Source organism: Pelmatolapia mariae, linkage group LG5 (genome assembly GCF_036321145.2).
Source record: "Pelmatolapia mariae isolate MD_Pm_ZW linkage group LG5, Pm_UMD_F_2, whole genome shotgun sequence".
NCBI classification, from domain to species: Eukaryota; Metazoa; Chordata; class Actinopteri; order Cichliformes; family Cichlidae; genus Pelmatolapia; species Pelmatolapia mariae.
This window is the reverse complement of record NC_086231.1, coordinates 27,537,432-27,561,527: the sequence shown is the minus strand read 5'-3', so window position 1 is coordinate 27,561,527 and position 24,096 is coordinate 27,537,432. Positions and strand designations below refer to the sequence as shown.

At 41.3% G+C, this 24,096-nt stretch overlaps 1 protein-coding gene across 1 annotated transcript in view; it reads right to left on the bottom strand.

Moving 5' to 3' along the window:
- Nucleotides 1-59: 59 nt before the first annotated feature.
- The window catches only part of LOC134628009 (ataxin-7), a 30,340-nt gene continuing 6,303 nt past the window's right edge, over nt 60-24,096 (bottom strand). The window contains exons 3-13 of the mRNA XM_063474577.1: nt 21,110-21,322; nt 20,820-20,888; nt 13,277-13,381; nt 8,804-9,089; nt 8,053-8,372; nt 7,619-7,701; nt 5,704-5,984; nt 5,364-5,553; nt 5,133-5,254; nt 3,892-5,038; nt 60-3,168 (exon numbers count right to left, since the gene is read on the bottom strand). Of these exons, the coding sequence (XP_063330647.1) occupies nt 3,151-3,168; nt 3,892-5,038; nt 5,133-5,254; nt 5,364-5,553; nt 5,704-5,984; nt 7,619-7,701; nt 8,053-8,372; nt 8,804-9,089; nt 13,277-13,381; nt 20,820-20,888; nt 21,110-21,314 (2,826 nt within the window). The 5' untranslated portion in view covers nt 21,315-21,322 and the 3' untranslated portion in view covers nt 60-3,150. The remainder of the gene's footprint in view (nt 3,169-3,891; nt 5,039-5,132; nt 5,255-5,363; nt 5,554-5,703; nt 5,985-7,618; nt 7,702-8,052; nt 8,373-8,803; nt 9,090-13,276; nt 13,382-20,819; nt 20,889-21,109; nt 21,323-24,096) is intronic.

Sequence of the window (24,096 nt, the reverse complement as noted above, 5' to 3'; positions counted from 1 at the left end):
AGCAGTATAAATTATTTTATTTACAGAAACTTGTTACAAAACAAATATACTATACAATCTTTACTTTAAATATTAATTCTAACCTATGTTTTGTTCATGAATTACATAGCAGCCAATACATAAGTCCAGCTGAAAATGATTCTGATGATGTATACCCCAAAAACAAAACCAAAAAAAAGAAAAATCTATACACGCTTTTACATAGTATGAATGGTGGTTTTATTTTTTTCTTCCCAGACAAGCTGTATTTTCTCTCGCTTTCACATTCCAAGTCTACGGTGCTAAGAAAGAAAACATCCTCGTAATGTTTCCTTGTACTGGAAACAAAGTCAAGATGTCAGTAGAGATTGAGGGTAAACAAAACACTTGAGTGAAGTTTTTAAATACAAACCCTAATAACCCGGAGGGGGGTTAGGCCACACACCAATGCTAAGAAAATCTCAATGTCTTGTCTGGAAAACAAAAACAGAATATGTGTTTCGCAATGGGCAGCTAACAAGCTCAAGTTCCACTACATTTAGGGCTCAGAGGCAGACTTAAAGCCAAATCCCCTAAATACTTTGAACATTCAAGTAAGGGAAAAACAACCCAACGAATACTGTCCTCAAACAGTTGGGATGAAACAAATTCAGGCACTTTCTTAATTTGATATTTCTTTTAAGAGCTGCTCAACGCGTTCTTTAAAAGCTGTGATTCAAATTACTCGTTTGGCAACAACGACGCAAGCAGTTGGACCGTAAAAATGTTCCTATTCCTTGCAATAATTTCTGAATTCCCTTCAGCCTATTTTCTTTTTTTTGGAATAAAAGAACACGTGTTTCAATCATGAAATGTGTTTAAGGTTTACAAAGTGTTACGACTGAAGAGTCCACGAAAGATGGTTAAACAGCGGGGGCACAGCTTCGAGCCTGCACGACATCGCAGAATCACAGGCTAATTGGGTCGCAGAGTAACTTATTTTGTTAATTCGTAGGCAACATAAAATGTCTTGTAAAAGCACATGTGATTGAGACCTTGAAAAGTGAATAAAGGTTTCCTGTCATACAGACACATGCTACAGTGGCAACACTTCTTTCCTTAAAGGATCCCAGTACACGATTCATGAGATGCTTCAGCTTCCACATATAGGCATATTGCATTATATAGACTTGGCAGTGAACCACTTCAAATAGTCATGTTCTCTGACTTTATCTTTTTTTTTTTGTTTTTTTTTTTACTAAATAAATAATGATTTTTCAAAATTGTACCAAAAATTCTGCGTGTACAAAAAAATGCCTGTGCAAAAATACATATTTTAACTATGTACAATTTGTTAACAAAATATGTTTTCTCAAATAGGGATACTTCAATACTTGTTTGATACATAGGCTACAAGAAAAAAAAAAAAAGCTAACTGAAGATTTAAAAAAAAAAAAAAAAGTCTACTAGGTTTTCCACACTAATTGACATCAGTGGAGGTTCCATAAAACAGGTGTTGCCAAAAGATCTAAGATCTATATCCAGTGAAGCCATCTCCATGAATCTCACACTGTAACGCTCGTCCCCGAGACCTCTCGACCTAAGCTATTTCCCAACGAGTTGGGCAAGTATTGCCTGATTTAAGACTATTTTGACAGCGGAACAAGAGTACAATGCCTCGTCTACTGTGACAAATCTCTTCTGAACATAGTGTTACTGCGAGGCATTCAAACTGTAACGTTCAGAGCTTGGGTAGTGGTTACACACAGGAGGGACAATCATACCCACAGAAGACAGGTGACGTGCAAGTTTGCTCCAGTTAAGACGTACCATACCTGATTCCCTATGTTTAAAAAAAGAAAAAGAAAAAAAAAATTACAATTCACATCTGCCCACATACAGCTGTGGAATTCACTCAGCGGTATAGGTAACTTGTGGCTATAGTTATACAGCTTGCACAGATTTTATTCAATCCACAAATGCGCCATCACCGCTTCATAAGCAAGACTGCCCACCTTTTTACTTAAAAAAAAAATAAAAATAAAAGTAGTTGGCAAAGCTGATAGCAGCTTTTTGGCTTGCTTTGTGGACAACTAAAGCAGTGCCTGTGGAGAAAGTAGTTATTTAGTGCTGTTCACAGTTGGGGGTAGGTCTACTGTGGCTATCATTTTGCACGCTGAAAAGATTCCGAAAATTAACAGGCTTCCTCGAGACCGAGCTCTCCCTCTCTGACAAAAGATCCAATCGAATGGGCACATCGGGTGTCCTTTTCACATTTAAAAGCACAACCGTCTTCACCAAGTCTACAAAGCCCCTTTGTAGTTCAGTGTAAAAAGATCATAAGAAATCATAGAAAGGTAACACTTGCATAATTATTCTGGGTAATAAAAGAAGTGACCAGATCATCCCTACGGGCTCGTCTCAGGCTACTGCATGTTACCCGAGGTAACTCAACATGTCGCCAGGGAGAATCACACTAAAAAGAAGTGAAACAAGGTGATTGTGTGTATTTTTTTTTTTTAAGGTTTTTGCAAGTAACAGTTTGCTTCTCCTACTGCTTTGCTTGCAAGGCTTCTGAGATCAGGCGCTGGGGGTGTAATTAAGTTGGAAATTCCAGTAGTCCAGCAGAATTTGACATGAGAAAAAAATTACTCGTACACACACATAAGCACACACACACTCTCACACAGTCTCTTTTTTTTTTTTTTTTTTTTTAAACAAACACGGAAGAGATCTGCTCGTTGTCTCCCCAGTTGCTCAGTGTCATGACGGCTTGTTGCAGCAGCCCTTAACCTGAACCCAATGACCTTTGAACTACAGGACAAGAGACCGATGGCTGTTGCAATTGTTCCTCCTTCCTCCGACCAAACAGGAAGACCTCTCAGAATACTGGGACAACAGTGGCGTGGGGGGATCCTTGGCTTGCGCATTAGATCCCTGGCGCTCCACGCTCTCCCCCATTCAGTTCCCCCTGCCCGCACCTCACACACACATGGCTTTGGGAGAAACGGTAAGGACCACATATACATCATTGGGCAGTCCAAATTATCTCCACCCTGAGGATTGTGGGAAGCTGAGAGTAATGTGGATTTGATTTCAGAAGGCCTCATGCATTCCAGAGCAGTATGCGGACCACTCTGGATTATTTCCCGCCCGCCTGCCAGTTTCATACACTGAAGCCGGACACCGCTGTCAGGGACGAGCCTTTGGCTGGAAAAGGAAAGGAGAAAAACATCATCTTAAAATGGCTGTAAAGTCATCAATCTATAAACTAGTTTTGTAGTTTAAGATTTTAGTTGAGGCTTTAATTTCTAGCAAGAATTATTTCTTTCTTTCTTTTTTTTTTTTTTAAATCAATAGATTCAAATGTTGGGCAAGATCATTTAATGTAATCAGAAATGTCTTATCACCTGATAGTTTTGGCATTATATATCAAATACTATGAATACCTCATTTCCTCATCTTTACTCAGTTCATATCAGCCCTTCAGGTTCTTTAATATTTCATTTCATTCATTTTGATAATTCACATGAAAAACAAAAGAAAAAAAGTTTTTTTAAAAAAGGATTATGGCTGAATGCCACTTGGGTACTTTGCTTGGAGGATGCAGTTTATGTGCATGATAGCTCAGAACTGTGAGGTGTTCATAGTCACACTTTATTCATTTATTTTGAAGTAATACACTACACTTTTATTAGTCTGTGTTCAGAATAAGAAAATTGCCGTGACCCGATATATATCTGAAAAATGTGGAACTGTAATCATGGTTTAATGTAGTATCCTTAAAATCTTAAGAATATCCATCCTTAGCCTAAGATGACATTTGACCCACATCCCCAAATTTTAAGGGCAGTGAACTGAGAAAGAAAAATCTTTCACAAGATGCAATCAGTGAAAATAAAAACACATCCTGAATGTGTCTCAAAAACCAACCTGATGTAAATGAGAGTTGTTGGGTAGACCCGGTGTCCCTGGTATACTCCGCCCATGCTTCCCATGGATGTTGTTAATGGCAGGTGACTTGGCCACTTTGGGTCTACCTGGTCCTGGCCCCCCACCTCCTACTCCGAGCCCACCTTCCCCACCTCCGCTATTTACGCCACTGGAGGCAGAAGAGCTTTTGCGCTTCTTGGCCTCCAGGCGCCCATCTGAGGAGTGGTGACTAAAGCTGGTGTGGTGGTCAGATGAGGATTGGTGGTGGACAAAAGGTCCCAAGGAAAGGGTTGAGTCACTGCTGTTCATTACCACGCTCATACGCTTGATGGACTCTGCAGGGCTGCCCGAGGGAGGACCTCGTGCTGGTGGCCCAGAGGAGCCACCGGCGGAACTGCCAGAGAGCTCGGCCTTGAGGCTAAGGGAGTTTGTTCGCACAGTAGGCCCACAGTTAAGCCCCACACTGTGAACCCCACTATGGGAGGAGGATGACGATGAGGACGAAGGACCTAATGAGCTGTGGTGGTAGGTGCTCCCTGAGCTGCCGACATTTGCACAGTTCTTCTTAAAAGAGGAGGAAGAGAAGTTGGCATTGGAAGAGGAAGATTCAGTGGAGCCATGGGATGAAGAGAGAATAGAACTGTTCTTCCTCTTCTTCCCCGAGCTGAAGCTAGCGCCGCTACTGGTATTGTTGGCTCCAGTGCTTCCTCCACTGGTGGCGTTGGGGATGACGGTTATGGAGGAGCCAGACGAGCTCTCCTTGGGCCTAAAAGATGACGACGATTTGGTAGTGCTGCTGCCAGAGGAACGGGACTTAGGCACCCGGCCTGAGGTTAGGGAAGGAGCTGAAGAAGAAGAGGATGAGGACAAGTGGGCTGAAGGCATCTGCGGCGACGAAGACACTTGTCGGGCTTGTGTGGTGCCATAGGCCGGGTGCTCAGCCCCACCCTGCGGCGAGCTGCGGGCATTTAAGGTGGTCCCATAGGAGAGCACTGACTTGCCCTCGTAGGATTGGCTGTAAGGAGTCTGGGGCAAGGTGGCAGGAGGGCCCAGGAAGCCTGAAGAGGGAGTGCTACAGTGGGAATTTGTGCTTGTCCTATGGGTGGGTGCAACAGAGGAGGAGTTCTCCAAGGCTAAGGGGATTTTCCTAAAGCAAAGAATATCAGAAATTAGCCAATTATTAATTTGACTCATAAATTTAAAAAAAGAAAGAAAAAAGGATGAGTCCAAGACTGACTTACTTCCACATTTGGGAGTTGACATGCTTTTCCATCATTGTGGTGAGGGTACATCGCACTTTGTCCCATCGCCGGTCAAAGGAATAATAGCCTCTCCCAAACAGTCGACTCCCAAAAGTACAGTACTGGGAATAGAAGGGAAGAACAGATGAGAACTGTAATCTTTAATGGCTTGAACAGTGTAATAAAAAAAGGAAAGTTCCTTGGGGGTAACAGCAGATGAAGTGCACTTACAGCTGCCGGTCGTGGATGATAACCTGAATAGTGACAGTCCAGTTTCTCAGCATTGTCCTCACGCTCCTCGTTCTCTCCCTCATCACTGGATGGTCTAGAAAAGCCATCGGGGGTTGTTTGGGGATGGTGTAGCGACTCGTGGACTGCTGCAGAGTCTCCAGAAATACCACCTCCGTGACTGCTGTTTAGTCTAATGGAGAGAAATTGTGGCTGGTCACTTTCACCTTATTCATCAAAGCTGAATCAAATTGAAACTGTCTGTTTTACGCCCATGTGAGCAAAGCTACGCACAGACACAATACAAGCACAGCAAAAAATCAAAGTGTGGCACAGCAATTACCGTGGAAGACCAGGGCTGTGAAATTTGGGCTTTCCAATTGGCAAAGGCTTAGTGGCATCAAGGGCTGGGCCGTTTCCATGAGCCACCTGGTGGGCATCATGGCCAGAGGTGAGGTGGGAAGAGGGGTGTGGGTCCCTGAGAGGGGGGTTTTGCTGGGAATGATTTTGGTGGAGTTCTCGCTCCCTCTCCCGCTCCCTTGTTCTGTTCTTGTGCTCTGCCAGCAATGTGTCAAAGCGCTTCCTCCGCCCTGGCACCGCCCTCCGCTGGCTTAAGGAATGTGTCTGTTGAGACATTATAAAGTCAATAGAATTTTCATTATGGTAAGAGCCGGAGAGAGTTCTCCTTAGAACGGCTCTTAATTTCCTTTTTTTATTGCTGTTTATACTTGGCAGCTCTGGCTCTAACAAATTTTTACAACATGCATGACGCATGCACGGCTCGACTGCAATCAATCACAACTAGGGCTGGGCCATATCATACCGTTCACGGTAATACCGGTATAATGTTGGGCAACGATAAGAAAATGAAATATCGCGATAGAATATGGGTAAAACATGCATGCGCAGTGCCTTTGTTTTCATACGCACATGGCGGAAAAAGCATGGCAGCGACAGAGAATGAGAAGGGCGCAAGCGGATCGTTGAATGAAACAGATGAACCTTAATTGGTTTGTAAAAATGCTGCAACTTCAGTGACATGGAACTGGTTTAGCTTTCGTCCGTCAGATACACAACAAAGCACTATTTTTAGTAGAGCATGCTAGCGGGCCATTGTTATTACCGTGTTTTTTTGGAAATACGGCACACTTAAAATCAATCCTTTGATTTCTGAAAATCGACAGTGCCCCTTATGATCCTGTGTGCCTTATGTATGAATTCTGGTTGTGTTTACTGACCTCGAAACGATTTTATGTGCTACATGGCGTTTGAAAATCTGTCAAATGTTTTAGTACGACTTTGCTAAGCTACGAACCCGCACCGCTTCGTGGATTGTCAGAGCATTACGGCTATCGTAGGCAGGAGCCTCGCGGAGTGATACGTACTGTGCTTCAACATAATATTACCGTATTGTTTGTGTATAACCTCTTTAAGTTTTGTGGATATTATACATGGTCATGCTGAGGATATGTCGGCCAGTTTCCACTGGAAATGCCTTTTGGTTAAAGGTCAGCAAGGAATTTGCATTTTCACTGTTAAATTTTTATAACTTTAATGCACATAAAAAACAGCTGCTTGTTTAAGTGAAAATACATTGATTTTTTTTTTTTTGCACTAATAAAGTTGTGGAGTTGTAAAGTATTTTGCCTAGTGTCAATTATATCGTCAGTTATATCGTCAGTTATATCGTTATCGCAAATTTTCAAATGTATATCGTGATAAATATTTTTGGTCATATCGCCCTGCTCTAATCACAACCATCCTTTGAAATGCAAAGAATAACTTTGGTAATATTCTACACATTATATAGAATAATACAACATAATTGAACTCTATGCCAAAGTGCTCCACTTCTATTAAAACACAATGAGTGACGGCTCTTTCACTAAACACAGACATTGTAGTTTCCTATATTTCACAGTAGAGTTCATCATTACAGGCTCTTCAGAGTTACGCTGTGCTCCTCTTTGTGGCAAACCATCTGAGCTGACAGCATGTGTCCTAGAAACACCGGCCCTCAATTGTCAGCCTGTGGCTGCCGTGGGAAACGCTCACCCAGAGGTTTGAAGCTTGCTGCCTCCACAAGTATGTCAAGAACACGTTAGATCATCTTGTGAATCTAGCAAGTGTGCTTTGATCCTCATTGCTGACAACAAGAAAAACTGCTGAGCATTACCAGCCCAATTCTCTTTAAAAAAAACCAAAAAACATGCATTTATACAGCTCAGGTGCAGCGTGCAAAGCAGGGACTTTGTTACCTTGCATGTTAGGGATCTTGTGCAGGGTTTTCGAGATGTCACATCTATAACGCCACAGTGGATATCTGGATTAAACTCACGTTCTGATGGCAGAGCAAAGGGGGAGGAGAAAAACATTTGTTACCTTCATAATTTGGGACAAGTTGTGTTATGCAAAACATTAACATTGCATAATCCTTTCCCCTTTAAGCTAATTCATGGGACATTTTGTTTAAGCTGCCGACAACATTCTGAAATGATGTCTGCTAGTTACACTCTTTCATAGGCAATAAAATAGGAAACTAATGGGAGGTTGGTCTAACAGATTAAAAAGCAAGGTTATAAAAAACAAAAACTTTTAGGCTAAGCATGTAATGCTGTATGAGACTTTTAAATACTCCGGAAAAAAATGACAAAATGTAACTAGTCCCCCCTCATTCCACATTCCAGCTGACCTGTGACTTTCTTGTTAACGTGACGTCTGCTACTCGCACTGCTGCTGTCCTGCTTCTTCTCCGAGAGGACAGTGAGGTGGCCCTTGCCATTGGGAATCTGACCTGGGGCCAGTAATGGAGGCTTTGGTATGGAGGGACAGTTAAGGCCTGCTTTTAGGGCTGATGAGGAGGTCGTGATGGCGGTAGTGTTGGAGCTCACAGTGGTGCTAGAGGAGGACGTAGAGGAGGATGAGGTGGTGGCGGGGGCAGATGGAGCTTGCGCCGGCTTAGCTGGCGTGTCCGGCTTCGGATGCATCTTGTCCATCTTGACAGCTGGAAGGCTGGAAGAGAAGATGACAGCGATGAAAAGGGTGGCGAGGAGGAAGCTGAGAGTTAGAAACAGTGAGCCAGTGACAAGCGTATGGTAAGAGACAGATGTGGACATATGGATGGCCCTGCGAGGACAATCACTACTAATATGTTGCGCTATATATCAAACAACTTCTAAAGAAGAAAAAGGTCAAAATCAATACTCGCGTATAAATGACTGAATCAGATTTCTACCGAGAAACAAGCAGTAAAGGCAAATAGCTCTGACTGCCACATAAACCAGCAATAAGCAGTAGTACCTTATTTTCAAGTACTAGTATTGCTACAAAAACTATTACAAGTAGTCTCCATTTCAAAGTTGTTGTTTTTTTAAATCAGACTTTAGTATGTCTGCCAGAAATATGGTTGCAACAACCCTGCACCTGTGCAGAGTGAAACTTACATCTTTTCTGGCTGGTTCATCCTGAAGGGGGCAAAGGGGGGTCTTCGCTGAACGCCTGGCAGCTTCTCTTTGGCTGGTTTGACAAGTTTGGAATTGGAGGACGACAATGAAGAGGGTAAGCTTGAGCTAGCAGCTGAAGGTCGACCAGGGATGCCTCCGGTAGCCACTGCAGCTACGGACACCGAGCCTACGCCGGGTCCAATCCCACTGCCGCTGCTCCGGTTCCTGGCAGACACAGGAAACGGCGAGGTGGACGCTGGCTTGCTGGCCGAACTGTGTCTTCTCTCTAAAATGATAACACAAACCAGACAGGCATTAAAACATAATAGTTAATACACTAATTATCATCCAACACTACTATTGGACTAAACATAGTTGTGACTCATTTAAAAAAAAAAAAAAAAAAAAAAGAGAGAGAGAGAGAGATGGAAACATTAAAAATCTTTCTCTAACAGCTGTGAGCATGTTAGCTGAACAGCTAATAAGCAGTATTGGTGATTCATGCGCTGCATCTTGAAATAGAACTGGCCAACAGGTCAAGAGCTTTCTTTCTTGCCTGAGCTTCTTATAACAGCTGCTGTGCAAACTGATGAAAGGCAGTAAGACAGCAGAAAAGGTTTGAGTGATGCTTAGTTGTGGATGGAAAGACAAAAATAGAACTTGGAGGGGGGGGGGAATGCTCATCTGCTTAAATCCAAAACTAGCTGTCTTTAAGCACACTGCTTTCCAAAATGAACAAACCCTGTGTGAACACAAATCACACCAATTACACATTTACACAAGACAATTACAGATCTACTTTCAAAGAAGGCTCTCATCACATCCTATTTTTAGTAACAGCGTACAACAAAAGCTGCTGTCCCAATGTCACCACTACACAAGCACTTCATAGTTTAAGGTTGATTAGCTGCCACTGCATAAACAATTAAAAAGAAAAAGCTAGACAAAAACATCATGAAGGATTTTTGTTTTAATTCAGAAATGACTGGAAGCATGAAGCAGAGAGATCTGAATCTTGGCAAAAGCAGCAGCTCTCTAACAGAAATAGTGGGCGCTCTGGGTGACACAGACCGACATACACTCCTGCTGCTCTGATTACATGTAGAGAAAGAGAGACTGACAGACGTGAGCGTGGGTGTCATACGCCCTGCCTTGATCACGCTCAATCCAGGGAGCTCCCTCACCTAAATCAAACTGAGAATTTTCAGCAGTGAGGAAACAGCTGACATGGAGAGAATCTCCTGCTGGAAGCTGCATGTGAGCAAAAGCAACTGCAGGCAGCTGAAGGACATACAGAGAAACATGACAGACAAAGGTGACTAACGAGAATTTCAGAAGAGAGACGGCAAATAAACATTTGACTAAACACTCACAGTCAGCTCTGAGCAGCAGCAACGAAAGACAGGACAGAAAATAATGCATGCTTAAAAGAATGAGAGAAAAAGGTGCACAACATCAGCACCAGAAGCATTAGTAATTTTCTACCAAGGATCTATGTCAGCTGGCTACTGTCACCAGTGTTTTTCCTGCATGATTAATAAACAAAAAATTAAAACAGGCACCTCCACAAAAGAGGTTTTGGCCAAAGGAAAACCACCAGGATTATAGAAAAAAAAAATATTAACTTTTTTTCAAAGTGGACTAACATATTTGCTTCTTAAATGGTCAAAAAAAATAAAAAAAAAATAAAAAAAATAATAGTAACATGGAAGGTCTTCTGCCAAGTATGGTCACCTAGACTCTCTGCCCCAAACTAATCATGCTTATGTGTGCAGTCACCTCTCAATTGTCTTTTGATTTAGTCCCATTTTGTGTGATTCTAGCTAACTACATGGTAAAGCTGGGGAGTGGGTTGTGGGACAAAACTCACTGTCATCAGGTAACAAAAAAAGTGGAGTGGCTAGAAAGGATACGAATGCTCAAAAAAGGTACCAGTCCCATCTGCCTTCAGCTATGTTCCTCAAGAACACACACACACACACACACACACACACACACACACACACACACGCACGCACGCACGCACGCACGCACGCACGCACGCACGCACGCACGCACGCATCTAACTCTTAAACTTCTAACTTCTGCTTTCTGAAAGAAAAGGAAAAAAATTGCTTTTAAGCGTGCCCTCTCCACACCTAGGGGCCTCTCCTGCACATCCATTCAACCTACACTCCAGATATTTTCCCCTCCCACTTCTAAGCAGCCAAACAACCCAAAAGCTTTTCTTTCACTGCCTCCCTCCCACTTCCTCTCACTGTCTTGTCCTGTCCCAGTCAACAGCGAACCTCTGCACACAAACTCACACCAAGAAATCCAAGTGAGACAGTTGTGCTCTGTCTACAAGACAACAAAAGCCAACAGCAGCACCAATGGTAGTCATAACTGATGTAGGGGAGGAAAAAAAAAAGGACAGACAGACACAAGACATAGGAGGAGCCTTAATATCATGTTTCATATTATCAAACAGCTGGCTCAGTGGCATGGGGGAATCCCAGCCTGCAGAAGTGAAAGAAAGAAAGAAAATCAAGAAGTGTAATGGCCTTACTACAAACTCCACAGGCATCATGTTTAAGTAAAGACAAAGTGTAACCTATTAAAAAAAAGAAGGTAAAACTAAAACCTTGAGTTAACAAGAAACTCAAATCCACCGTGGTTCCCTTCTTTTACCATTTGAGCTCAAGACACTGAGTGCAAAATTCTGTACGTCTCGATCTCTGAGGAGTCTTTGTTAGACAAGTTCATAAACGAATGCATAAAACGCCAGGCAAAGCAACAGCTTCCCGTTCCGTGGTGAGTGTCACCCCTGCTGGGCTCAGCCTCAGCCGAGAAGCACAGACACCTAAAGGGAGACAGATGGGCTCAAAGAAGCACGCTAATATCATATTGAGACCATCTCAATGGTGCTGAGATCAGTGCCTTTTCCCCACGTTAACGCCGCACGGGGTCCTCCCATAATGACATCACAGAGAGGACATGGGGTAAAACACAGCAAGAGCACTGCTGCTCTGTATGGCCACACATACTACCATGGCTACAGAGTTTCACTTAGATTTAGACTGTGTGGTTATAGCTGATGCAATAAGGTCATTAAGTGAAACTTTTTTCTTTCTTTTTTTTATAATTTTGATATTGCATGGTTTAAAAGCTTCTTTAAAAAAAGTAATTCTTTGCATCCAGCGGCTCAAATCGGAAGATTTACTGTGATGGGGAATCTTTGGGTTTAGCTTCACTGCCTGATTTTAAGAACAGAACTTAAGGATGTTGCAAAAGACGAAAAAGAGACTGGTGCATTCATTATGATAAACACACTACAGACAATCTGTTCACACGAAGAATCAGCAGCAGCAAACAGCTGAAGAAACAAATATCAAGAAACATGATGAAATCACTGTAAACCTCTGGGTGCTTCTACACCATGGACCAAGCCGAGCACAGTCTGCATTAACAATGCGACCCCTGTATATGGAGTAAAGCCACATGTTCTGATAATGATTGTTTTATTTTACACTTGGCACTGCCATCCAGTGTTTATCTACAGTTCCTTCAAAAACCCCTGACACCTCAAAATAGAGGCTGTATTTCAGACACACCCATATATCTATACTGTTTAACAATGATGGAGAAGTCTCTGAGTGACGTTCACACAGTTCCAAAGACAGTTTTACCCTAGAAGCCACGTGCTGCTATACCTCCCTCTTGTGGTTGACCTTGATAAGTAATTGCTGCTGCACTTCGGAGAACACCAGGCACTTCCAGGTATTTAGTGGCCATTAAAAATAATAAAATTCTCCTACATTAAAGGAGCATTCCTACACAACAAGACAAAAGAGGTGCTATTCTACTTCTTATTGTTTCAGGAAGTGAGTTAAAGTGAGAACAGACAGCTTACTTCTTTTTGTAGTTGTGGGAATTCGCGAATGCTCAAGTTCAGCAAGATCCAAGTTTATTACTTTTCTTTACTTTTATTCAGCACAGTACTCAAAGACACAGCTTAAATACTAAGCAGGTGAAATCTGTGCACTGAAACATCCCCAGCTTAATGTCTTAACAGTACTAGAAATCTTATCTGAGCTGTGTCTGTTAAAACAGCCCACTAGTGGAAAGACTTGAGAGAGACCTGTCAAATATTAACACAGGAATTTTTAACACACAAACAGTAAATAAATAGGCTACTGAGTGGAGTAGAAAACTGGGTTGGTGGGGGGGTACACAGAGAGAAGAAGCACTACTAGGAGTGTATTAATCAAAGAAACATCACATTACTCTTGGTATGGGAGGTATGGATATAGAGTCCCCCCAATTCTTTATCCCCCAACCTTGCTGAGTATCTGCAGTAACAGCCACTTCCTTGTTGTAGTGGATTATTGCCACTACTTGAATCTAGGAAATCTAGCTCTGCACCCCAGCTGCATGAAAAATAACTGAACATATAGATACATCAAGGCGTGTGTGTGCGTGTGTATCACTTACCAAAGTGTGCTTGAAAGGCTTGTGGCTTGACTACCTGACCACAGTGGCTGCACATCACCAGGTAGAAGTCGTCCTGTGCGGGACACTGGCCAAATATGGACATGTCTGTAAACGGAAAGATACAAGCAGATGGGGCTCAACTCAAGGAGAATAAATAAAAGCGTGACCGATGCCACAGTTGGCAGCAGACTCTGCAAAATACACACTGTTCAATGTGCAACCAAACATCAACTGCTTACTTTGTTTTATATTTAATGTGCATTTGTTGGGGAGTGGGCCGAGGGGTAAATAGACAAACGCAGCAGACCACAAGAAAATACGTTCTTGGCTGAGCCCTAACAGCAATTCTGAATTATTGCCTAACACATACAGTAAGATCCATAAATGTGTGAACAAGGCCATAATTTTCAGAATTGTCCTTTTCTACTCCATCGAAACAGAAAAGGAAATATAGCAACAGTGTCATAAATGTAGTCTCAAGTTAAATTAAAGTGGTACAAAATACTGCCCCACCCATTTAGCAATGGTAGATATTCTTTTACATAGCTCCTACATTTCACTGTCTCAAAGTTAAGTGGACAAACTAACATAATTATAACATTTTCAGATTATAAATAATACATTAAAATCAATATCTGCTTTTCAGCCAGTCAGTGAGAGAACCTATAAAGTAGCCAGAGTTGAGGTGCTTCTGGAGCTACATACTTTCCATGCTGAGGGTGTGTGCAGTGGCTTGTGTTCTACTAATCTGCACTGAGGGCAGTGACCTGAAGAAACTGCTCTGTTTGGCCTTTAAGAGTCAGGGGGTCCTTTGTTGCCTCAATGTCCTCCAGTACAGACAGTAGGAGGCAGTACTGGTTTAGTGACTGAGATAATAAAAACCTGTGTAAACCTGCTTTTTCTGCACACAGAAAACTGAAACCGATAAAGACTGAAGAAGGTGTGAACAAAATCTTATCAACATTCATTCCTAAATAACGCCTCGCTGGTCCGAATACTCATGAACAACTACTAAATGTTAATTTAACACTTAAAAACAACTCCCAGCCTTTATCTTCTTAATTTAAAATGAAACAACAGGCCACACCTGGCCATGAAACTGCATATCAGTTAACTGTCCAATTTCTTTTGAACCTTTGAAATAGATGAACTATGTAAAGCACTACTGTAGCAAGAGCCTACACATATATCACACAGTGCTGCTTTATTAGAAATCCACTGTGGTGGTTTACAGAGGCAAAGTTCGGAAACTATGCTCTTGTTCAACAGCTTAGACAAAATCAATTTTTAACACAACCCATAATAGGAATTTTTAAAAATTAACAAGCTCGGGAAAGCAGTTTGGCCAAGTAAAGTCTACACAACCCAGGAGTGATTTGTAAATATAGATCATTTATGAGCCCTTATTCACCATGGAGAACAAGTACTGGTGATAAGCACCAATCCAAAGGTTGCCTTTCCAAGATATAAACAAACCCAGGACTGGAGAGCGTGCAACATTTCTGACTCAATAATTAGGAGATATCACTAAGGAATCAGGTTTAATAAGGTGGGTGCTATCTCCTTAGTGCTTTCTACGTTGTTATTAAGAAACAAAGAAAGTCTGCCTTTTGGAATCCCACACTCTGAGCTACCAAGGGAAACTACCAGATATTCTGAAAAGGGGCAGTTTTGCAAAAGGTCCAAATGAAATTCTGAATCTTGTCCAGGTCGCAACGCTTGTTTGAGGATTTCTCTGTCAAACATGGCTTGATTATTTAAATACCTTTTCTACCAGTCCAACAAAATACTATATGTTTACTAATATGTTTTTTTTTTTTAAGATCAATTGACCAATTAATTAATTGGTAAAAGTAATTATGAAATTAACCTATAAAGAATGAATTACTTTTGCAGTCAGGCAGACTAAATTGAGTTATTTATGGTGTTTTTCAGGATGTAAAAGTTGGCTGTCCCAGGTGTACAGAAATGCTTAAAATCCAGCTTAACTAAACTAGTCATGTAGGTTACCACCTTGTGAAACCTGATCCCTAAAGTCAGGTCATATTCCCATGAAGATGACAGTATAGGGTTAAAATTAAAATGCTGATGCACAAAACATCATGGATCATGATGCATTTCTTCCTGGATAAAACTGTAAAAACTGGAATTTCCCTATAGTAAATGTGCAAATACAAAAAAAACCATAAAAAGCAAGAATGCAAAGGTGTCTCCTGGAGAACCTCTGCCCAATGACAAACCTCACACTTTAAAGCCACTCCAAGGCGAATCAAAGGGAAGTGCTGCTTCTCAGCAGAATGTGATCAAAATTTACCCTGGCGGAGAGAACCAGAAACCACCTAATTAAGGAGGCTAATTAAGAGATTGCCTGGGGCGTTATGATGAGATGAGCAGAGGAGAGGATACAAGAGCAGAGAAGTGGAGCCCCTCTCCAATATGTACTCCGCCAGGACCGTCAAGGGTTCTCCAAACATCACTGGCCAAGTCTTGAAGGGATGAGGGCCATTAAGCAAAGACAGTATAAAAGATGTACCTGGCAGATTCTCTCTCAAGGAGGTCAGAGGCAATCGTGTGCGGATGAATTGACAAGTCCAATGCTACTTAATGTGTGTCAATTGTCTGAAGCTATTTTGTCAAGTGTCTCCTTCAACAGCAATGGACTAAAAAGACTTGCTTTCAAAGTATCTGCTTGCTACAAAGAGGAAGGAAAATATCCTCACTTAATGGACAAAGGCATGTGAATTACAAGTGGTAAAATGTGACATGGAGTATTCACTCGTTGCCAATTGCAAAAGGACAAGCCATCAAAGCAATAGCTAAATGCTAGCGTAGGCAACTTCTATGTTCAACGCATCTACTTTCTATTCTATTCTGTCTATACCCAATTTGCTTATCCAAGTAGCAAACTGCAGATATAATGAGAGAGCAAACATATTTGCCAAATCAATAACTTCCTGTGTATTTTTCATTAAAACTGCCTTTCTCTCGAATCTACTGAAACAGGACAGGAACTGCAGCATCCAACCACATTTCCTCACTGGATCAATAGCAAGGTCAAGCAAGACTTGTTTCCAGACTGCTGCAGCAGTTCACGTGCAGTATTTTTCATTAGTATTTTTCTAATGGGATGCTCAACTATGAAAGTAGACATGCTATACAGCTTTACTACTCCACGTTCAGTGCCGTAGCACTAAATGGCCTTTACTGCTAAAACTGTCCGACTTCAAAAGTGGTCTAACGCCATTGTGTCTGCCCTCGTCTCAATCTCCATTTTCTTCTTTTTCAAACATGAGGTGTTAAGGACAGAGAGAAAGAAAGTCACTCTAGACAAGAAATAAGACAGAACGGTAAATTTAAGCCAAAAGGGAAAAAAAAAAAAAGAGCGCAAAACAGGAACAAAGTCGCAGTAAACGAACAGAGAAACCGTCTGAGGCCTCTGCGAGACAAAGAGGCACTGAGCAAAGGACCTACGCTTGAAGGAGGAGGAAAAGAGAGCCTGAGAGCACGAGGCAGGGGAAGAGAATGAGAGTCCAGTTAATTTCAGCATCCTCATCCGTGGCAGTGATGAACGATCTAGGTGCAATCGTAGCAGCTCTGGCTACCGCTGAGTAGTGCACATGCTGGCTGCATCTGACCTGTGGCTGACAGTGGCACTACATTTCCCAGCTTCCCTGACTGTGACAGCGCCACTGTAAAATTTATCAACAGCGTGACAGAATGATGAATTCATCAGTCATCCAGTACCATACATTCTTACAATCTGTGTGTGTGCGCGTGTTATTCATCTGCGTGAGGTAGAATGGCAGTAACGCCACAGGAGGAATCTGGTGGTGAGTCATGGCAGAGCGATGTAGTCATCCACTTGTAATACCCCTAACCAGACGCGCGCGCACACACAGGCTTTCTATCTATGAAGACAAACTTCTGCCACGAGCAGCATGTGTTGATGAGCCCCATGACACAAACAACAGTCACTGACAGACGCCGCAACATGATAAAGACATGTTTCATGACAACCAAATGTCAACTGACCCCGCATCCTTGAATTTCAGATGAGCATTCTGTCTCTGTCCTTTATGCAGAAAAATGTTCTAAATGGTTGACAAATGAAAAGATACAGTGACTTAGTGGTGTCCTACGCCTCGTACCATCAAAACCGCTTCATTGCACGTTGGTGCTGATTCTCCAAGTTTCATGAACTCAACACAGGACAGAAATTTTCCGAGACATAATCTATCATTTTGTGTTTTGTTGACAGCGATAGAGAGCAGCATCTAACTATCTCCCATAAGAGTTCAACTCGGTTTAAGCTGGTAGCTAATCAAGCATACGACTTACTTCATTTTCCTACTCAAACTATTCCCTTATCTGCCCAACGCATGTGAGCATCATAGCATCAAGCACATACGACACTCTTCTGACCACACACACACAAAAAAGGCAATATTAGATAAGTCCTCTGTGAAACAGTCTGCAATAAACCCCCTCCTTTATTCAACACATAAGGAGGAAAACCAAATAAAGTTGGATAGGCAATGATGACACAAGTGTGGGACAAACTAATGTGCCAAAAACGAAGAGAGGCTAAACTGCCAATCTCCACACTCATTCAAAGTGTGACTTCAAAGTGCATTACTACTAAGACAGTGAGGCCTTAGGGCTGTCCCACTGTTAAACTCTCAAACACACAAGGGCTCTCTCAGGTTTTGTGAGCCCTTTATGCTCACACTGCATTTCTGCAAACACTCCCTGAGGGAATTACCCACAGTTCATAGTGTTGTGACGTTAAACTGTGGGTTAAGGGGGAAAGCCTGAAAACATTAAAAAAGTAAATAAACAAAGGAAGGAAAGAGAAAAAAAAACGCTAACGTGAACCAAATGCTATATAATGTGTTCATCTATTCGTCACCTGTTCATACTGTGTTCATTTTTGTTGCTGCTTGTCAAGAGCAAGTGAATTAGTACTTCTTAAAGCCACTGCCGAGAAGATATTCAATTCACATGAATGGCCCAGCCTTGGCCATGCAGAAAGTAAACGGTGTAACATAAAATGCCCCAAACAACAAATATGTTTTTGAGCCATCAAGGTAATATCACATGGTATGCCCAAACCTGCCGTCCTATTCCTGTATATACCATTTTGAGTGTGCAACCTCTCGCACACAATCACTAAACAGATAACATCATCAGTCTGTGAGGGCTCAAACCCTGGGCCTTAAGATGAATGTATACTTCCGTCTTAAATCTTCAATGTTATGATGTAGCCTACACCATTTCCTGACGATCACTTCCTGAGAAATGTAACTGCACGTTAAACTGATGCAGCCAACAATTATAGTGATTGGAAGATTTGATGGTAGTAAACAGGCCAATGTGTTTCTGAGCACTTTTTCAATCCAGTTTTTGAATTTATCACTGACAGAATAATCATCGCCTCAATATAGGAAATCGCAGATTTTAGCAAATTCCTGGATGGAGACTTCTGAAACTATTAGTATAGATGTGAGGAAATGTTAAAATAAGTGGAAAAACTTGACAGACAAATATGTTTGACCCAAGGAGGGAAAAACGTCCGAGCTGTCTTATCTGTCACCATCATGGCTGGCACCACATATAAAACAAGAGGGCACGACCGCAAGGCAAATAACAACCCATCACATGCAAATTTGAATGCTGGCAACAGCAATTGCCACATGTGACATGACTTAAAAATACTGTCCATCCAATATGTAGATCATTGCTTTAACAACAACGATGAGAATGCGAACTACTAAAATTTAACATTTGTGCCTTCACAATATGAATCACCTAGGTCAGAAACCTGTTAAATTCTTTGATGATTAAGCAGACCACAGCGAATGATTCATAGCTGGCCGGAGAATTATTGATGTGTCGACGTCTAAAGGAGCTTCTTGCGGTTTTTGCTTGATTAGCACCGTTTTCTCTTGACCAAAATGATCCATGTAAAAACAATTTCAAAACAGAGATTATTATTTTTAGTCCACATTTAGTTCTGAAAAGAAGCTTAAACAAAAGAATGCATTTTAATCTTGGTGGCCTACCTACTGCAGTAACTGCTCCTTAACAGCAAGGTCATACATGACATGCCCTGCTTGTTTCTCCGTCAGCAGGAGATAAAATTCCTTTTTAGAAAGTAACTACGTCGTGGTGAAATGTATAAAACACAAGAAGAAACATGTCCTCTCCATAGATATACACTTTTAAGTAGACTGCCTAATTAATAACTCAAGACACTGCACATCATTGGCTCGGCATAACGCCTTTCATAGAACAAGCTAAGCTTACAATCACCATATCACCACAGTGACAAAGTTGATTCATCACTTGATTTACTTGTGCCTCAAATGAACAGGTTAGTCCTCAGCTCCTTTTGCCAGCAGACTCATCCTTATTTCAATCTTGAGGTCTGGCGTGTTATATGTCAGCTTGGAGACTTAAGCATCACAGTAGTCTTAAGTAAACAAAATGCAATTTTACTTTTATAACAATTTACCTTTGTGATGAAATTCATTCTAAATCAAGGCCTGCCAGCAGGCCCAATCAGCTAAAGCTAATCGAGGTGTTTCCAAAAATAAAACAGCAGTACAAACTGCTTTGAAACACCTCTCTCTAGCTCAGAAGCCAGGCAATGTGTGTGTTGTACATTGAGTTTTAGCTGCTGTTTAAGATGATGACCTCTGACATGATTTTACAATTGTCCTTCAAGAGTTTATTAGTTAAACCTACTATGTTTTAACCCTGGAATAACCACACCTACTAGCTGAACAACAGTCATATCAAGATTTTAATCAGTGTAGACTGGTTGATTGTTTTTATCCTATTCAGGGTTTTATATGTTTCATACATGAATAGCTCATGCATACTGGTTGGTGGTTTAAAATGCCAATAAATAATAAATAAATATTTTTAAGTATTTTTCTTAATAAACAGTAAAATTATTACCATTGGTTAACATCATATGTTGGTTGTTAAACTGAAGTAAGCAAAAAACTAACTTAACATTTTAACTTAAATATATTGTACAAAAAGTCCAACTCGCTCTTTTAACAGCAGTAGTTTAACATTATTATGCTGGCTTTTGCTTTGAAAAATCAGAGCTATGCCTACGAAGTAACTTTTTAACTTCTTTATACTTTGCATTTCTCTTAGCAACAAACATCAATGTTGTCTTAAGGTAAGGGGAGAGATGTGAAACATGGTGGAAGTTTTGCAAAATGGGAGAAATATGGATGCGAAACAAAGTCCTTTAAACACACCATCCAATGAAATACGCATTATCACTTTAGTCAGCAAGTCCAAGTTGCTAATCGTTAAGTTATTTTAGGTTCATGTGCAAATGTCACCACATGAATTACCGACACGTCTGACTGATTATATCCGGGTGCGCTTGTTTTACTATATGTTTTGCAGAACGACGCGAGTAAAGTGTTTGAATCCATGTTAGCGTGAGTGAACGTATGTATGCGTGTTAACCCCCATAACCAAAATACACCTTTGGCCCTAGAAGAAAAAAAACACTCACCTTCTCTGCACAAACGCATGGCTTCTCGATTTTTCCCGAAGTCTTTAAAACTTTCCTCCGATTCAGCACCTAAAAAATGAGGCGATCCGAAACACACAAATGAATAGTTGCACTTGCTTCCCTGCCCGTGCTGTTGCTACCAGTAGCGTTTCTTCATATTCAACCGAAAACTGCATGCACTCGGCCAGAAAAAAAAAAAAAAAAAAAAAAAAAAAAAAAAAAGACAGGACTGGCAACTGTCGCGCTCTACCTCGCTTCCTCGCAAACATACGGCACGCTGGGGAACTCACCGTCGTTGCCGTGGAGTTTGGCGGCGTCGACCCAGCCGCTCCAAGGCTGTCCCAGCATTATTTCTGGACTAGGCAACGATCTCCGCTCCGCAACAGTCGCCATTGCTGTGGAGCCTTCTCCCCGCTGGATCTGCTGCTGCTTCAGCTGCTGCCTGGCCGCTCGGCGCTGCTCCCCCCTGACGTCATCCTCGGCCCTTTCCGACATTCTTTCCGCTACAATGTAACAACACGAGAGTCAGCGCTGGTAGAGCTCGGGATAGGAGGACTTTTACACTGATTGACACGGGCATACGCGTGTTGTTTTCAGCATACCCGCCTCTCAGAAAAAAAAAATCGCCCTGTGTGGTAACTTGACGTTACAAGTACAAAGCTTACACAACATACTGTTTAACGTCGACTAAATAGGCCGGCTGGCGATTCAGCTGAAGGTTGCTGGTTCCCTTGGCTGTGGCTCACTCGCTAGCTATCATTTAGAAATTTAAATTACATTTAATAATTGTACACTATACTTAAGAATAACGATACTATCAAATACAGTGCTTTGAGGCAAATTTGTGATTGGTTATAAATGAACAACAACAGTAATAATACCAATTTAATGCACAAGTTATTAGTTAATAAGGATCGCTTTTGAGATTTGACTCCATATAAACAGTTGTAAGATATACTAAATACTTTTTTAGTAATTGTGGGTGTGACATTAGAAGATGCCTGACCATAACATATTTATAATTTATGATTGATTCTTTGTTTTCTTCCCATACTAAGAAAATGTGAGCTTTAACATCTTAAATATATGAGCCATAAAGCTGATATGAATATATAGACTTTCTACTGGTGACTTATGAGTGAAATACTATATTATAATGACTTTATGTTTAGAATGTATGCATTAGCTTCCCAATATTTTGAAGAATAAAAGAGAAATACATTTAGAGATATTGACTTTGTATAAAAGGATTACGGTCAGTTACATTATATTCCATTTAAAATAAAGACAGGGTCATGTTACTATTAAACACGTATCTAAGATGTATTAATGCAAGACTTCAGAGATTTTTGAATGACATGCACAAACCTTTTAATTTCTAAGCATTTCAGATTTGCAAAGTCTGTTATGATCTACCAAGTTTACTGTCACTTTCAAAATGAAACATTTCTCATTCGACCCAGACAGCATGTGCTCGCCTAAGTAAAGCCGAATAAGGAGAGAGAAAAAAGAAACAAAACTAGAACTGGGATCCTTTTACATTCTTGCCAGAAACAAAACCTAGAAAAGTACAGATGTCTTATAAAGACGGTGTAACACACTGACTGAAATCACTTATAAATGGCACATCTCATCTGTTGTGGTGTTTAATCTTTAATATTAATCATGCAGTGTTGGACTCTGTGTACCCATTTTACCCCTCTACCTGAAATTCTTACTCCAATTTGGCAAGTACTCCAAAAAGCCTTGGCCCTCTCAAGTACAGAGTTTAGTGTAGGAATGCACTGATATTATCAGATGAACATCAGTATCAACTGGTGTCAGTCTTCCTGACTGCTATCACCTACCAAATGCTGATCGGTTTCTGCTGCGTCAAATAAATCAGGTGATCACTAGGGATGGGTACATAAACAGTAGTAACCAGACCGAAAAGCAGCGCACATTTCGGTGCTTTATTTCGGTGCTTTTTTTCCTGAGATGTCATACACTTTGGATTCTAGCCAATCATTTTACCTTTCCAAGGATAGTAGGCGGGTCCAGGTACGTACGTTCTTTTAGAGCAGAGCTACAGATTAAAAATGCCCAAGGCGAAGCGGTCAAAAGTCTGGCTGTACTTCACAGCAAAAGATGCGAACTCAGCAGCCTGCAACAAGTGCTTTAAGGTGATACTGTGCAAAGGAGGTAACACCTTGAATCTGATGAAACACCTGGCGACGCATAGTGTTTTTTTAAAAGCCGAGAAATGCACCGTATTTGATAGCTTGCTGCAAGAACTCACACGAGCACATCTGCTGCGGGTGTGGTGCCTGTTATCGGACCCGTAGTTAGCAACATCCCCCAAGAACTCGAAGAGGAGAGTCCTGGCCCCTAGCCCTGCCAGTGTAGCAGAAATGATGACGGATGATGATGGCAGCAGCAGCCGTTCTTCTCTGGGTGAGTAGCTTAATGTCGTTCGTGTGTAATTTACGTTGAGTAGGCTAACCACGTTATTAAATTAATGCACGTAAGGTGAACTAGCAAACACCGTCGTAGTTACATGCGGCTGTCTTCTTGTTTGATGGCAGATACTCCCTTCACCCTGGCCAAAAAGGCTAAAATGACCAAAGAAAAAGTGGAAAACAGCTAAACATGAGAGGTTTTTGGACAAAGTTTGTTTTTTTTCCATTGTTTAAGCACTGCTTCCAGCCAAGAGTGATGCCATATATGCCCAATAGCTGCAGAAAAGGCTAACATTGTTATCTTTTTACAAAAAACAAAACAGCTAAACATGAGAGGTTTTCGGACAACGTTTGGTTTCTCCATTCTTTAAGCACCGGTTCGAGCACCATTTAAGCACAGGCACCGTTTCAAAAGTACCGGTTTGGCACCGGTATCGGATAAAACCTAAACGATACCCATCCCTAGTGATCACACGGTGTGATGAAGACCTTAAATAGTTCAAGTACATTTAAAACTTCTCTTTGCTTTTAGCACAAAATGGTAATAAATAAAAGGAAAGACAAAATGAGCAAACAAAGGAAGGAAAAAAAACAGTATTAGTAAATTGTGATCTCAAAAATCTGTTTGAAAGTACAATTTTACCATCGTGCATTTAAATGCAAATTAAAAACATCATGAAGAGCATTTTTAAAGACTGAAACTACAATAATGTCAATTTAACAACCTTGATGCCAGTTGGTTTAATGTTTTAACTGGATATAGTTATTTGACATGCCCCCAGATTTCTCATTTCTTCAAAACATCTGTTGCCTTTATTGCCATAGCATCACATCTGTAA